Source organism: Epinephelus moara, chromosome 5 (genome assembly GCF_006386435.1).
Source record: "Epinephelus moara isolate mb chromosome 5, YSFRI_EMoa_1.0, whole genome shotgun sequence".
Taxonomy (NCBI): domain Eukaryota; kingdom Metazoa; phylum Chordata; class Actinopteri; order Perciformes; family Serranidae; genus Epinephelus; species Epinephelus moara.
Window position 1 is genome coordinate 39,230,095 of NC_065510.1, and position 16,960 is coordinate 39,247,054.

General features: G+C 40.0%; 1 protein-coding gene across 11 annotated transcripts in view; it reads right to left on the minus strand.

The window, feature by feature from the left end:
- Positions 1–2,446: 2,446 nt before the first annotated feature.
- The window catches only part of camk2d2 (calcium/calmodulin-dependent protein kinase (CaM kinase) II delta 2), a 52,861-nt gene continuing 38,347 nt past the window's right edge, over positions 2,447–16,960 (minus strand). The window contains exons 13-22 of one of the 11 annotated variants that reach the window (XM_050044408.1): positions 16,087–16,127; positions 13,205–13,264; positions 11,752–11,796; positions 10,761–10,809; positions 10,142–10,240; positions 9,588–9,608; positions 9,108–9,183; positions 8,901–8,995; positions 5,832–6,070; positions 2,447–4,034 (exon numbers count right to left, since the gene is read on the minus strand). In XM_050044408.1, the coding sequence (XP_049900365.1) occupies positions 5,838–6,070; positions 8,901–8,995; positions 9,108–9,183; positions 9,588–9,608; positions 10,142–10,240; positions 10,761–10,809; positions 11,752–11,796; positions 13,205–13,264; positions 16,087–16,127 (719 nt within the window). In that variant the 3' untranslated portion in view covers positions 2,447–4,034; positions 5,832–5,837. The remainder of the gene's footprint in view (positions 4,035–5,831; positions 6,071–8,900; positions 8,996–9,107; positions 9,184–9,587; positions 9,609–10,141; positions 10,241–10,760; positions 10,810–11,751; positions 11,797–13,204; positions 13,265–16,086; positions 16,128–16,960) is intronic. The other 10 variants (XM_050044409.1, XM_050044407.1, XM_050044410.1 and 7 more) reach the window with 10 other exon arrangements.

A 16,960-nucleotide genomic window follows, 5' to 3' on the forward strand; every position in this document is an offset into this window, starting at 1 on the left:
ATAATCAATTTGAGGGTCAATCATTCAATGAGGCTGTATGTAGGCTAACTGAGACACTCAAACCAGTTACTTGTGAAATGTCACAGGACAGAGCAGCCATGAGGGGAAGACACCGTGTTGGGCTCATTACTCTAAAAATGTAATACATTACTCGTTACTCCATTCAAAAGTAAAAAATATTACTTTACACATTACTCCCTGCCAACAGTAATTCGTTACACTACTCGTTATATTACTTTTCCGTTACACCTCATAAAATTGGTAATTGCGTATCTCTGATAGCCTACTTTCTTTTGACTCGGGAGACTTCAGTTGCCTGTGACCGATATTTCCCGAGGCTCTGCCTGAAAGAAGGAGAGTCACTCATGGAGCAACATTTCATCCACCTCATATCCAGCCACAAGCTCCATTACTTCTGTGTAACCTGTAGCTGTCCACGAGTAAAATCCAGTTTGGGTTGTTTAGCTAGTGTAGCGCTACAGCCGACCTCTGCGGCCGAGGAGGGCTCACCTTTGGTAGGGTGTATTTCCTGGAGCTTCGCGTTGTTCAGTTGTCGGTGGTAGTTTCCGAGGTGTTTCAGACCGGAGGTTTGAGGACGTGTTTTTTCGCAGTGGAAAGAGTTTTAGTCCGACTACCTAAGGAGACAGTGTTCTTGTCATCTTTCCTCCTGACAAAACCAAAGTAGTGGGAATATTTCCAGCCGCTAAGGTAAGAGTTTCAAACTAACGTTAGCTTGCTGCTCAGTGACGTGCTAACATAGTTTCTAAAATAGGTCCACTGATGTGACTGTTGTATTTCAAGTCAGTAGCGATGTGATAACAAAAGTAACGTTGTAACGAGTTGTTTGGTTTAGGGGTAACTGTAATGTTATTACTGAAATTTTATTAGCAATTTGTTACACTACTCGTTACTGGGAAAGTAATGTTATTACTGTAACGCGTTACTAACAGGCCAGGATGAAATCCATCATTTTGAAGGAGTTGTTATTGTAATACTGATCACCTGCTCTAGTTTTGCCCCTACAACTGACAAGTCTATAAATACATAACAATGTTTATCTTTACCCTTTTTGACATGTTTCCAAAAGCACATTGCCATCTTAAAATTTGAATCATTTATTAATTTGAATAATTCAGGCCATAGCAAGTTTAGAGAATTACTAGCTGCTGTAGGTTACCAAACCACTTGATTACGAAAAAGTACCACATATTAACTACTCAAAGTTAAACCTCAAATTGTAGTTCAACTACATCCAAACTACATCACAGGAAATGGTCACAATCTGAGTCTGGATCTCTTATTGTTACACAGAGGTACAACTGAACTGACACTGAGTAAAGTGTGGGTGTGTTTGTCATGTTGGAAAGGTTACTTTTCAAATGTAATACAGATTACTAGTTACCCTGTAACAAATGCAACAAGTGACATAACTACTCCATCAATCAGTTACTCCATCAACGTAATGTAACTTATTACTTTTGATTACTTTTCTAAACTGGGCAATAAAGATAAAAAGTCATAGAAACAGAAGTGTATACGTGTTGCACTCCGATTTGTTGCACTGGCTTTGCTCACTGGCGTTGCCCTGAAATATGCCAAAAGAGGGCATTCCTGCACTGTGAGAAGACTATGACTAATGACTAAATTAATATGTTATATTCCTCATATAGGCCAGAGCTTTTTACCAGACAGAATAGATTTGGATGATACCCTTTTGTAATCACCAACATTTTGATTAGTAACTGTAATTTAATTACATATTTTTCTCAGTAACTGTAATTGATTGCAATTAAATTTGTCTTGTCATTTAATTACCTAACTCAGTTATATGTAGCTAGTTACTCCCCAACACTGTGTTTAATTAAGGTACTAGGGCAGGCCAATTTTTGGCCAACTTTTTTGGCCAATGTTTTAAAGAGAGGACATGGAGCAATTATTGGGGCGGAATCAGGAAATTCTTAGTATTTAATTGGTGACATCTTGGTTGCAAACCAGAGGTGACATTTGTCAAATAGATGATTGTCATTAAATGACAACTGTGGCCAGTGAGCTGTGGCATTGTGCCCTATTGTATGGCAAAAAACATCATAAGATGCTATGAATATATAGTTTGTAAAGTAGTAAACTACTGAAAAAGCTGCTGAGATTTCAGTGTAGGTGCCACAGACTACAGCAAATTGCACTTAAACTAGTAATTGAACTACATGTATTTACTCCCCAACAATATAAAGTGTATATAGAATTTCCGGTATATAGGCCTATACATTTGGACATATCATGCCAATATAGCCAAAGAATGTAATAGGATAGAGTAAAGATCATAAAGACATACATGAAATAATTAACTTCAAGTCTAACACATCCTTGTATGCAGCTCCCCTCCACCACACTAAGGCAACAATGATCAACCAGCAACACAAAACAAGTTAAAACTCATTCATTATCACACCTTTTAGCTGATTTATTTAGTTCTTAAACATGTTAAGCCATCCATTGCCGTGCTGGCAACAGGTTCACACCATATAAGGAGTGGTGCATTGCATTGACATCATACGTTTCGTCAAAAGAAATGTTTATCATATTTTCCCCTTAAAAAAGAAGAGACCAACCAATTGACAAGAGCAAAAAGTAAGGATGACGAAGACACTGGCACTGTCCTGCAGTGGTAAGGAGGCCACTGGCTGGTAGAAGCACTGATCGTCAAGGAAGACATCCCAACATTTATTACAGTCTCATCTGACTCCTTTACTGCTGTCATACCATCCTCTTGTCTGTTTGCAACGTTCGTAAATCAAATGCTGTAACGACGCTTCCAGACTTTTTAGCCTGACCGTCAAGTTAGCACTTGACCTAACTGAAGGTAGAGACTATAGTGCCTTTGCTCCATCTTCATCATCTCCACCTTCTCTGTGCAATTGGCTTAGTAACACACTGGAAATGACAAGAATAAAATGACAACAGAAACCCTACATACAGTCATACAATACAAGTACAAACATTATGAAAAAATGAGTTTGTTTTCTTCTCATTTTTATACAAAATGTAAGGGGTGCTTCGGCAACCAGGAGTTTATTCTTCCTCCTCTTAGATATGAGGTTTTGATATTTACGCTGGATATTAACCTTAACTGTGTTATTGTTTTTACAACAGTTCCATGATACTGGAGGACATTAGAAACATTTGGGACAGGACTGATGCACAACATTAACAAATGCAAACAAACAAGTCAGTGATTCACAAATCAAACAGAAGATATTATAGTTTCATATGATCTTACTTACAATATTCCCCCCCATGCACTACACAATAGTCTTGAATTTTCATATATTACATATATGCTACATTCTCTTATTTCTTATTTCACTGATATAAAGGCAAACATATCTCAATGCAAAGTGTAAGCTGCTCTGCTTTTCTTTACATTTAAATTAGTATTATAGGTTGAAATCGGACGATTCAAACAGTATGACTTAGCTCATAGCAAACATAAATGTAGCTCATAAACTGGATTTTACGTAAACTCTTAATTCCTCTGATAGCAAGAATAGCAATTTCAATGTTTGTTTTTATCAACAATCACAATGTATATACATCACCAGAACTAAAGCAAGCTCAATTTTAACATTCTGATCTTCCAAATGTTTTTGTATTGCACACACATAAATACACATAAAAATACAGAACTAATTTTTGGGAGAGGTTACAATAGTAGATTTTTAAACATCTCTATTTTTATATTTAAAATGCATACCAAAACATCTTAAAAAACAAACAAAAAAAATGTCAATATGCTTGTTTCATAATGTCCAAATACGGTGTGCAGCCACCCGGTGGTGGTTTCGAATGATGTCCATTAATAAAATGCCATAACAGTAAAATGTATTAATACTTGTATCCTGTGCGATGTCACGTCCTTAAAGAAGGGTCAAAGGTCAGACAGCAGTCATGGGTTGGCTAGTTGACTGCACTACTAGATTTGCTGATGGGATTTTTTTTTCTTTTTTTTTTTGGACCACATGTTGATATTCCATTAACTGCAAGAAGAGAGAGAAAGAGAACATATATTTGAATTTATACACGCAGAGGGGCACACAGAGCTATGACCATGTTGGGTAATAAAATAATCAGACCAGTGGGCTTTTTTCATAGCTGATATTAGGACATGTAATAGCAGGAGAGCAGGAAGCACCAGCTTGGTTAATAACATTAACAGGCCTGGGCACGGTACCACTGTGCATGCTGGCTCACTGGTATTGCAAACTGGGAATAGTCCTTACACACCTGTTGTCCATTGATCCAGGTGGTTTCCATTACTTTGCCTAATGTGTGTGTTTGTACAGACTCTCTTGTCGCTCATGTTGTACCTGTTAAGGTGGGACAACTTACACTGTCATGATTTGTTCATTTTCAGGTTTGGTGATCTCCGTTAATTCTCAGCACACTCCACCCATCATTTTCCTGTGTGGGAGTCAAATTAGCTAACAGAATTACGAATTTATGGAAAAACCTGCATGGGTGTGAAGGGCTTATGAATGCACCAGAGCTCCATTAATGTGATTGTTACAGCTGTGCTTTTCGTGCTATGACAAGTCCGTCGTGAAAAATGTTCCACCTTTGCAAGTGACCGTTGATAAACTCCTCCACCAAACAGGAATTGTTTAATTATAGCTTAGCGGCTGTAAAAAGGCACAACAGGTGTGTCAAGCTTTGGAATTTCCCACATGTTGAAACGGTGTGCCTACTCCATATCATATGAGTTTGGAGGATGCTGTCCATTTTTCTATTTTAGCATTATACAAGCATTATGCTATATCATGTGGGCCTATGCAGCCACCAAGTGCATATTTAAGACCCTTTTACGCTTTCTCCTTATTACACTGGAAACATTAAAAACTTGTGAGATTTAAGGCTCAGACATTCTTTCTGCACTGAAGGTCTGTGGACAGCTGTGGTCACGCGGACGTGCTTGCTGTTCCATTCATAGTACTACTGAGGGTCAGTGTCAGCCCCCAGCAATAAAAACAGGAGGGCTGGGAGGTGAGCTTAACGTCCTCCCACTGCTGACATCCAGTGAGACTGAAACTAAGAAGACATAGGTGGCTTGACTGCTTGACTGTACTGGAGTGTGGAACATAGCAAGTGTGGCAGTGCTCTAGTTCTGTAAGTGGAGCATGCGCAGTTGGCGCGCTTGCTATGTGTACAGTCTGCGCAGTTGCAAAAAGTAGGCTGCATGCCGACATCCGCTGAGGGGTTTCCACAGACAGGCATGGGTAGATGACGACACTGACGTCACACAGACCAAAGTGGATCCTCATGAACACGTGGAAACTATGAATTGGCTCTTAATTTTAGTGCTAGCACTAATTTAAGCTAGCTAGCCAAAAAACACTCCCTCTGTCAGTGATAGTCGTCATTCTAGTCAACAAAATTCAAGGTTGTCAGCTAGAATTGAGAAGCCATCAGAGATAACAGCAAATTTTGAGTGGTAAATCCCCCCCCCCCCCCCCTTTATATCTGGGAAGTGCATTATGTGTTGTGATAGAATGGAAAGCTTAGCAATCTGTTACTTTCCTTTTGGTTAGCTACTTTAAACAGCTACTGTTGCTGTAGTTGAAAGTTTCAAGTCTGTTGCACCTTTGACCACACCCAACCACATCCATGCGGCTGGGTGTGGTCAGAAGTGTGCTCTATTGCACCTGTAACCACACCCAACAATGATGTCACAGTGTACTGACTATACCCTGGACCACACCTGCAACACTGTGGCAAGGTGAGAAGGTTCACCACTGGAGGTCTGCATTAACAAAGTGTTTCTGCTGTGTGTTTCTTACTGTCTCTTACTGGGAGGGGATGCTTGGCGAGCCGGAACGGTGGAAGTGGATGTTCTGCCACTTGCCGTCGCGGCGGTGCCACACACGGGTCTCCTCAGACTGCATGGTGCGGGGCATGCCGCTGGTATCCATGTACTGGGTCAGTCGAATATAGGCAATACATGCTGCATTTTCCCCAATTAGGTGCACATGTGGGTTCAAGAGGATGGTGTGCACCGGCTTGTTCCCTTTAGACAGGGCTGGAAGGGAGACAAAATGACTGATTACAGGGGGCAAATGTCACTAAGTAGCACATATCAAATAAATGTAACCTGCCACTTGGATTTTGGAAATTCTAATGCAGCTGCATGACTGTTAAAAAAACAAATTTCTGACCCTACTTTAGAAGGAATACTAACTGATATGAAAGCAAAAGAAACTAAAAGTCTCCATATGTTGACGTTGGATAGTGGACAAGCACAGGCTCGCCAAGTGATTGAGGTTTCTAGGACATATCTGGTTTATCTGAACTATTTTTACCCCGACTGAGGACATTCAGCCATTTATAGCAGTCATTATACATTAGTGATTTTTTTGCTCCAAGGTTAGTCCATAACCACAGCCGTGCCCTTGGAGTGCACCAGCAAACATGAACTGTAAACTGACTAAATATTGATAAAGAACAAACAATTAGCCCATGTCCACTAATGCACCATGTGTACTTTCTTTCATACAAACATGCTCAATAGCCTACTTTCACTGTGTTGAGGATCTTCCTTATTTTCAAAATAGGCTATTTGTATCAATGCACATTTTGCATTCCATATTGTACAAACTATGTGTTGTATGTACATTCAATTTGTTTCCAGGTTGGATTCTACCTTACCTGCCCACAAGGCTATCTCAGTGAGTTCCCTGCACACCTGCTTCCTATCAACTCATTATGCTTGTGACAAGCTCCACAATTGTTGCTTGTTGGCGCATTATGCTGCATGCATTAATAGATATGGCTCTTGCGAGATGGAAGTAGTTGTAGTGGGTGACCTATTCTAATTACATAAGGTTGGTTTGATATGAGGCAATTAGGCATGTAACGATATATCGAATTTCGCGGTGTCGCGATAAAATAAATTCTCAATACCATCGTGGGAATGCCACAGTAGTTATATAGCTGCGTTCTCCTAAAGAGCCGGTAATATGACTGTGCGACTACATTCCCCATAATCCTTTGCATGCAACTGCGCGCGCATGTGAGAGCAGACTCACTCCACGACCGTTCGTCATAGCGAGAAGCCACGCGTATCATGTGAAACAGCGGAATTGTGGCTTTCCGACAAGACCAAGCACTTGTCAGTAGTCCAATGTTTTCAAAGCGAAAAAAAAAGATAAATTTACACTAAAATAGTGTATACCAAAGCTTTCATACAGCTTTGCACACACATTACTTTTGGATGGATTACTCGCAAATGCAGGGTCACACAGAAATGCCACGCATATCACATGAAAGCGCAGGAGCAGAGCTTTCCTCTCCTCATCTCCTGTTCTGAGAAAGTGTTGATGTCAAGATTGTCAACCTGGCGTGAACAAACTGAGTGAATTCTATGACTTTCAGGGAAATGGCTGGGCTTTATTTATTTTGGTTTTCTTTTACACACATCTCTACCCATCTCTCTCTCTCTCTCTCTCTCTCTCTCTCTCTCTGTCTCTCTCTCTCTCTGTCTCTCTCTGTCTCTCTGTGTCTCTCTGTGTATCTGTGAGTGAGGGATTGTGTGTTATTGAGTTTACAGTATTTCTAATTTGTTAATTTTGTTGTTGCATGGTCTGATTGTTCTAAGTTCTGTATATTTGATTAATATTAAGACTATCCTCATAATTTGATGTAATTCAGATGGCTTTCTAGTAATAGTACTACACTACTTTTGTTCAGAGTAGGTTAAAAAATACTGAATGTTTCCATTTTCATGTTCTGTCACTATAGTTTTAATTGACATGACTTTGTTATGGCACTTTAATGTCTGCCTGCCTAGCAGTAATAGGTGGGAAATGAAAGCACATGTTCAGCTATGTGTTGATTTGTTTATGATACGCTTCCAAGTTAAAAATAACATGCTGTACAGTGTACATGCACTATTTTTGAATAAAATAGCTATTTTTTTCCCCCTTATATAAATATCGTGATATATATCGTATCGTGGACTCTTTATCATGATAATATTGTATCGTGAGTTTCTGGTATCGTTACATCCCTAGAGGCAATCCTAAGCAGAATCTTTTCATTGGTGTACAATGCATGCTGGTAAGATCTGTATACGGCTGAATCCCGTCTTGCTCTGACGTCATAATAACAATAAACTCACAAGATCGAGGAATCTTTAATGAAAGCTGTTGTAATTTCTTTCCTCTATGTTTGACTATTAATGTTTTCAATGTACATTTAGGGGGACAGGTCTGCTCAGTTGGTTTATATACAGCAGCAAACTGATGTGGTGCTGATGCAGGCTACATGAGAATTCATGTAAAATGGAAGCTGAACCATGAACAGAACAAAACAATTGGAGACTGCGAACAAACTGATATATGGGTCTGATAACATTTCATTCTGCCAACTGAGAGTCAAACAGGGATTTTTCCCCATGGTGCTTCAGCGTAAATAACTGATGCATTAGATCATTCAGCACATCATGCTAGCGGAAGCAAGCATGTTTATAACAAAGCTATCTTGTTTAAAATCTCCACAGCAGCTGGAAAAACTTCAACAAATTGATGTGAATGAATAATACACAACCATTAATCTTTCCAAAGGCCAAATTCTCTTTCTCAGTGTCTAGTTTGGGTGCAGAGCCAGCTGGCTAGTTGCACCCTTTGGAGCAACCCCAGACCCACGGCTACTACAAATTTCAACTGCTCTGGACAACAGTAGCACAAGCAAGCATTTGTCATTGAGAGCAGTTCCCTCTCAAATGGACAATTCTGTTGGTACTCTATGTCATTTATCTGTTTAGTAAAATGCAACAGTTTCAGGCCACATTCAACTGCCCTGATGATGCTGCTAAAATTAGATGGAGGTTTTGCCAATGATTAATGTTTTACCATTCTCAAAATAAAAGCGATGGAAGTCATGTCCTTCCACCAAGTTGCCCAGGGCCTCAGGCTCAAATGAAGTTAGACCAGGATCACAAATCTTCCTGTTTCACCAAAAGGAGGAAAAAAAAAAAAAAAACAGAATCAGCAAAGGACGAGTGAATCAGTATAGCCGTTTAGCTGTTACTGTACAAAAGCAGAAAGAAAGATACTTACGCATAGGCTTCAAAGTCTCCATTGTTGATAGACTCAATCAACTGCTCAGTGACTTTGATAATTTCCTGTTTGCGAGCTAAAACACAAGTTCACAGAACATCATCAGCTACACAAACTGATGTAAACATTGTTAGTTTGTTACTGAATTTCAGGCAAATGTCAGTCTGAGTGGTGCAGAAAAAGGAAATCTGACATCGAATTGGCTTCAAATGGGTTCTAGTCTACAAATTAGCAGGATTTCAAAGTTATTAGAAATGGAAGGCGCTCAAAAAAATATTGCACTAAATTTTTGTCATTTCATATCCGAGTGACAAGACAACAAGAAAGCCTCCCATGACTAATAGTGATATCAGGCAGGGAAATGCAAGATGACACGATTCCTTTCACCCAACAAAGCTCAAAATGAACAAAGACAAACCAATGCTCAGATGCAAGTATTTGCTACAAAAGCAGTTTCAACTAAGTAATGTTGACAGTTACCTTTATTGTTATTGGTGCAGGCTGGGGGATATTAAAAAAAATACTTAATTTGTGCAAAAAAAGACATGTTAAATTGTAAAGAAAGATATAAATCAGTACTTCAGCTCTATTGCCTTCACAGCCATAAGCTACAACACTGTGTGTGTGCATGAGTGTGTATGTCAGTCAGCTTTTTTACTGTGTCAATGTTATCAAGTCAATGTTTGGGGAAGTCAGAACAGAGGGCAAATGGAGGAGTGAGAACAGCATCTGTGTCTACAAGACACGAATATACAGCAGGAGAGAATCCTCATCCTATTCAAATACAGAAGAATAAATCGGATGGAAGGAGCAGATATTTAGGGGTCAAAAACAGAGGGTTTATTTCACTGGAGAAGGGATAGTCAGTGCATTATAAGGACAAAAAACTCAAACTATAAACTGTATCAAACACCCACTTATCTAAGCTGGATTTGAGACACTTTACATGGAGAGATCACTTTTCCCCAGTAATGGCTGGGTAACAGGAAGGGAACAAAACAGGGCATCTCCCCGCTAACTGCAGAGGGACTTACTCTGAATTGAGGAGGTGGGAGTCTGCCTTGAGTCAGACATCTGTGAGGAACGGCTCTTAGAGCTCAAGATACCGCTCACTAAGCTGCCCAGACGAAGGGCTGTCAGTGGTTGCATGGATGGGTGTGTGATTGGGTGTCACGTGTGTGTTGGATGGGGGATGTAACAAAGATAAGGACATACATATGTATGTATGTATGGGTAAAGGCAGGATAGAAATTGTGGGAAAAGAAAAATGGATATTTTCAACAAAAGATAAGATGGAGAAGAAAAAAAGTCAATCATTTAATAATACTGAAAGCATAAAAATGTATGCAAAAATAAAAACAAAGAGCAAGTGTGTTTTGTCCTCAGACACAAGATGGGAGAAATATGGGGATGTGAGGGAGGGCAGGACAGAAAAAGAACAGGGCGGACTGCATTTTCCAAGGAGTTGACAGCTAAAAAGGGGGGTTGCAGCTGTTAACTTGCTGTGCATTTTAACCGCATTGACAGAATGAAGAAAAACATACAAAGGAGTGAGCAGTCTGACTGGAAACGGTGAGGACCGACTGTTGTAACCTCACAGTGTAAGTGAAAACTGTGAGTAGCTAAATCAAACAAAAATACAAGATTCCCCACCTTTTACATCCTCATCCTCAATGGTGGTGTTGGCACTCTCAATTGACTCCTGACAAAGAATGAAAAGAGACAGAGTTTGGATATGTCATGCATCTAACAATAACAATATAGTACAATTTGTGTATGTAATATCATTAAGTGTTGAATGCTTCCGCAAACCAGTCAAGTTGAGGTTACAGTTTATTTTCTTGAGTTATGGCCAAAAACATGTTTTGAGAGGTAAAAGTGAGCTTGAGCTTTGACCATCGATTACCAAATTCTAATCAGTTCAGTTGAGTCCAAGTGGACGTTTGTGCCAAATTTGAGGACATTCCCACAAGGCGTTACTGAGATATCGCATTCACGACAATGGGATAGACGCAAGGTCACAGTACCTTGACCTTTGACTGCCAAAATCTAATCAGTTTATTGCTGTGCCAAATTTTTAAAAAGTCCTTAAAGAGGTTCTTGAGATATTGCATTCAAGACCATGACACAGACAAGCTTACACTGATCTTGACTTTTGACCACCAAAATCTAATCAGTTCATTGTTTAGTCAAAGTGGCTGTTTGTGCCTAATTCAAAGAAATTGCCTCATTGCCTTCTTGAGATATCACATTCATGAGAATGAGACATATGCACGGACAGATGGAGGGATGGACAACCCGCAATCATAATGCCTCTTGCCACGGCTATTGCCAATGTGGGGGTATAATTAAAAGTTTAAAAAGTCAGATTTTTTTTTTCATTAAAATATAGCTTACAGGGATGGCATGCAACAAAAGTCCCGGTCTGGGTTTTATTCAGTTAACATGGTTAGGGTCTTAAACCCCTCGGCCACCAGGATGCCCTGATGAACATAATTTATTAAGAGCTGATTATATAACAGCACAAGACAGGGGTTTTTTTATAGTTGGTGGTGGGTGTTTCATTGTTATTGATAGGAGCAAATGGCTTTGATGTAAATAAAATACAACTAACAAGTTAAAATTGAGGTTTTATTGTTAATACCTTATTTCCATCCACAGGGTTATGGATCACAGTTGTCTGTGGTTCCTAAAGAAAACAGATGACAGAGAACTTGAGGAAAGAAATAACTATAGAGGGCCAGAAATAGTATGATGCTTGTGTCTATCTATCTATCTATCTATCTATCCATGTTCATAAATACATGCATTTATCTATATGTGTATTTATCATAATGCATCTGGCATCAAATAAAAAATAAACCCTTCTTCAGTTGCCTGTTCCCTCTTGTTTTTTTTTTCTTCGTGCTTTTATCTCCCTTCCTGAATGACATTGTCACTCAGTGTCTCTTTTTTGTGTCTGCTTTTCTCTCATCATCCTGCCTCGGTAATCAGATGTCTGGGCTTTTGTGGAATCGATCCTGATGACCGGCTCAGTCCTTCTAATCACTCACCCCGATTATGCTAGATTATAACATCAGCAGCCTGCATCTGTCTGTCTGTGTGTGTGTTTATGTGTGCATCATGATGAAGAGAGAAAGAAGGATAGACAGAGAGAAAGAAAGAGAGAGAGATACCATGTGCCTGTGTTCATGCGTAATCATGTCGACAGCAAATGGGGGGACAGAAAGCCTTTGACATCATGCAGAGCAACAGTCATGTGGCCTGACGTAGACAGCCAGTCAGCAGACACCATGCGCAAGCCAATGAATGACGGCCAAATCACTCGGGAATGTAGCATCATAATGAGTCTAAGGAGGCGACATCCTCACACTCCAGCCATGCACAGACAAACTACATGAGCAGCAAAGCCTACATAACACACCCTCACAACTTGTCAAGAATTTCACCATCAAATGCAAAATTGAAAGCACTAAAGTACATTTAATGACACGGTAGGAGCATGCATGGTGTCGGTGTGTAGAGAAAGGAGAGAGCAGGGGCTCTTGCAGAGGAAAGGGGGGCAAGGGTGGGGGTTGAGGTAGAGGTTGCCCCTAACTACAGATTTAAAACTACACTACACAACTACACGATCCAAACGTGTGTAAAGGCTTATTGTTTCAACCCAACATTAACAATATACAGATCCAGCAAATCCAAACTGCCCAAGCTCTGTATGCCCTATGCATGCGCTGCTAATTCAGATGAATGAATGAACACATCAATCTGAATTATGAATAGATCATTTTTAGGATTAGCTGTATCAAATATGCTGGAGCTGGGACATGCTGCGCAGCCACAAAAGCTTTTACACACTATTTCATTCAGGGATAGCCTAAAGTTGAGCTCGACATTTGTTTCACCCATAATATCTTCTATATTTTTATAAAGCTGGTTAAGAATTTCAGTCAAGCAAGGCTGAGATCAAACAGGAAATGATCTGAGCCCATGTGAAAGGGTGAACCTGTACCTCCTCCACAGTGGGGTGTGTAAGGTGGGGAGGTGTTAGAGGTTTTGTGGATGGAGGTGCGGGTGTAGGTGAGGTTGTGCATTTATACCAGCGCAGGGGCAGGGCCAGTGTCTTTAGGACTGGTCACTGTGTTGGCTTTGTTGTTGACCTGCAGGGGGCAGTGTAGAGGGCAAATGACACACATACACACTTTTCAGACACACGTTTGTGCACACACGCGGAAACACACACACTCTAGCTATGGTCCATTCCAAAGAGATCCTCCCAAGTCATGTGTCCCAAAGATGTGATGTCAATGAGTGTTACACTGATACCAACCAAGATCTCGTTAAATATGTTTCATAAAGTACCCTTCAGCACAAAGGTAGATGTATTGAGGAAACTAGGCTGTGCAGATGGTAGGGATAAATTAGGAATGCATCGATGAAATTCTGCAACAATAACAATGTCTTAAACAACAGTTTGGCCAATACTGAAGATACAAGGCCAATACAAGATTAGCCAACATGTGAACAAATCATGATGACATTAAATAATATAATAACCTTCGCCCAGTATTTCTTTTTACTGGATAAAGCGTGAACGCATCATAATGTAACTCATTGTAGTTTTGGCCATCGGATGCTAACAGCTAACAGCTGACGTTAACTAGCTCTCCTCCTGCCAATGTCAATTCAAATTTATTGAAGGCAGGGCCCCGTTCATTCCTATGAAAGTTGCCGCATTAAGCCAAAAATGCTTACTTTACGTAGTATGAAAGTACCCACATCTTCCACACTGTCTGGCCCATAGAGGAACCACACTAGAGGCTTAAATCCGCCAAGTACACCTGAGTGCAGCAGAGCGGCTGACTTCCAACAGCTGAGTGGCTGACTTAAGGTTTAGTGCTCCACTAGCTTGAATAAGGATAACATTATTTAATTGTGTGGCTCATCTAGACTTTCCAAATGTCATCAGACCAAATCTTGATCTTAAATCCAGACATTTCGCGGGAGATTGTGACTCAAAAAAATGTATCCACTGATTTACAGATTTCTCTTTCCAAATAGGCTATACGTCTATGGGAAAAAAGTATTTTTGGGCCCAATGGCATCACGTGACGGACTCTGGAAATTGTAGTACTACTGTTTGGTTACTATGAAAATTGACTTCAAAGTAGGGCCGTAACGGTACATGTATTTGTGTCGAACCGTTCGGTACGCGACTTTCGGTTCGGCACGACCCTGTACCAAATTATTGGGCGCAGGATATTATTTTATTTTATTTTGTTTTATTTTAATTACGTTTTTGCGAGCCGAACCATTTAAAATATCTAGTTCCCCAAAGGACATAATTGAGTGACGGACTGAGTCCCGTAAATCTCCGCTTTCACTTTGTGCAGCGCATTCTCGCATTTTGACAACATGGCAAGTGAGCCTGACGAACCTGAAGACCCACCCGCAAACCTTAAGTCCTCCGTTTGGGAACACTTTGGTTTCAGGGTAAAATACGAGGATGGAAATAAACAAGTGGACAAGACAAAAGCAGTGTGCCGACACTGCAGAACAGTGGTCGGGTATGTACTTGGAAACACGTCTAACATGCTAACGCATCTAAAGCGACACCACCCGAGTTTGAACGTTAACCGGCACGACTAGAAAAAGCAATCTGGTGCAAACTACGATATCGTCGTCGTTTAAAAAGAAAGAGCGTTTCTCTGACCATCGCGCTAAAGAAATAACCAACGCCATTGGAGTTGAGTAAAATTGTTTAAGCTGCACTTTAGATATAAGCATGTTTTGTTTACTGCACTTGAACAAAGTGGGAAAGCTAAGTAAGTTCCCAGTAAACCTGAATCTGAGCAGGCTTTAAAGCTGACCAGCTGCACTATACTTTTTATTTTAATTGAGTAAAACTGTTAAAGCAGAAATTTATATTTATATTTTTCATTCAAAAAATGTGTTAAAAAAACAGCAGGATTTTATTTTTCACTTTTATATTTCTATTTTCATTCAAACAATGTGAAAAAGCAGGATTTTATCGATATATTGGTTTCATTCAAAAATTGTGTAAAAAGAGTTAACTGCTGTGGTGGTATGTTTTAATAAGGTTACCAATAAGTAAAAGATATTTAATAGTTGTCTATTTTTTTCATTCCTGTACCGAAAAAAACCGAACCGTGACTTGTGTACCGAGGTACGTACCGAACCGAGATTTTTGTATACCGTTACACCCCTACTTCAAAGCCCGGCACACTTCCTGGGGGCCTGGTGCGTCCCCTAACAAATTGATTCTGAGATCTCTGTTCGTCCCAAATACGTTTTCTTGTCCCCGGGATGACGGGGAGCTGTTAGTCTCAAGCCCTGCTTTTTAGCCTGTGGACAGTTGTTGTGTAACAACAGCAAAACATTGGCCGCTGCCATCGATGAATGTCATCTTATTTGCCGATAGTCCGATGGTAGTCAACAAGATGAGTAATACCAATATTTGACTGACAGATCGGTGCATCCCTCAGAAAAATATTAAATAAACTGCTTATGTTTCTCAAACCAAATTTCTTAATAGGTAGCACATTTTTATTGTATTCTAAAATGCTAGACATAGGAGAAATAAAAGGAGGCTAGTAACAACATGGGGGAGATCAGGAGACAGCTGTTTAACCACCCACCCTGTCCAATAAGGTAGTAACAGGTAAGAAAACATTTATTCAATGGCCAACCAACATGGACACTATGCCAACAGACCTTCCTCCAACTGTAAACTTTCTAACCATATGAATGTAGATATGTCCTGGTTTAACCAATTGAAGGAACTGTGAGATCAAGCTAAGAAATAATAACCATTGCCCACTGCTTGGACTGACTGTCCCTGAATGATGTACCGGTAATTAAGTGCACATAGTAACTATCCAGAGAGCTCCTCAGACACTGAACGTTCCAGCAAACTAATGCAAGTAACAAGGCATTTTCTGCACTGTGCAAAGCAACTCACCTTAACGCCATCTGGCTTCTTGTTGAGCAAACTCTTGGCTGCTGTAGGAGGAAAGAAAGAGACAAACACTTAAGCATGAGAGTTCACAAACAGAGTCCGGAGCCTGAGGCTACGCTAACATGCAGCAAGCATATCAGTCAACTGTGCTTATCTTCAAACTCCAGGTGCAAAATCCAACTGCAAGATCCATAATGCAATGCAATAGATGCTTAAAATGGCATCTTTGTTTATGCAAGGTTGTCCTCCTACTACATACTAATTCACATGTGAAGGGCTGAAGGGTGGGTGGTTGATTGGGTGTGTATTTAGCAAAGGGATGAAAGGGGTAATCTACCTATCTCCAACAGAACCACACAGCATTCTTAAACTGACATTTGCACACATACACATGCACTTAACCACTAGCACCCACACATACAATCCCACCGCTCTTCTCTCGTTGAATTTCTCATGGTAAAAAGGAATCCGAACACTTAATTGCATTTCAAAATGCATGCTGCATCCTTGTCTAAATTTCATTCTGATCTCATTTTGGCACTTTTGCAAGCTTGAGGTTTAATTTTGCTCTTTTGAATACCAAACACCTCATCTTCATGCATATGTGATTGGCTATTAGAGGATTGAGTAAGGCCTAAACATCACAGTTATTTAGTTGGGCCCAACCCCGCATATTTCCCTGTCATTCCAAAAAGCTTACCTCAAATGGAAACCACAATCCAAACAAAAGAAGGAAAGAAATTTGAAAAAGGAAGAAAATGATGAATAAAAAGAGACACAAATGCACTAATGCATTTTACTGTAGAATGAAGAGAGAAAGCAGGCTGGTAAGAGCCTGAGAGAATAGAGATAGGTCAAAGGAAATGCATGCAAAAAG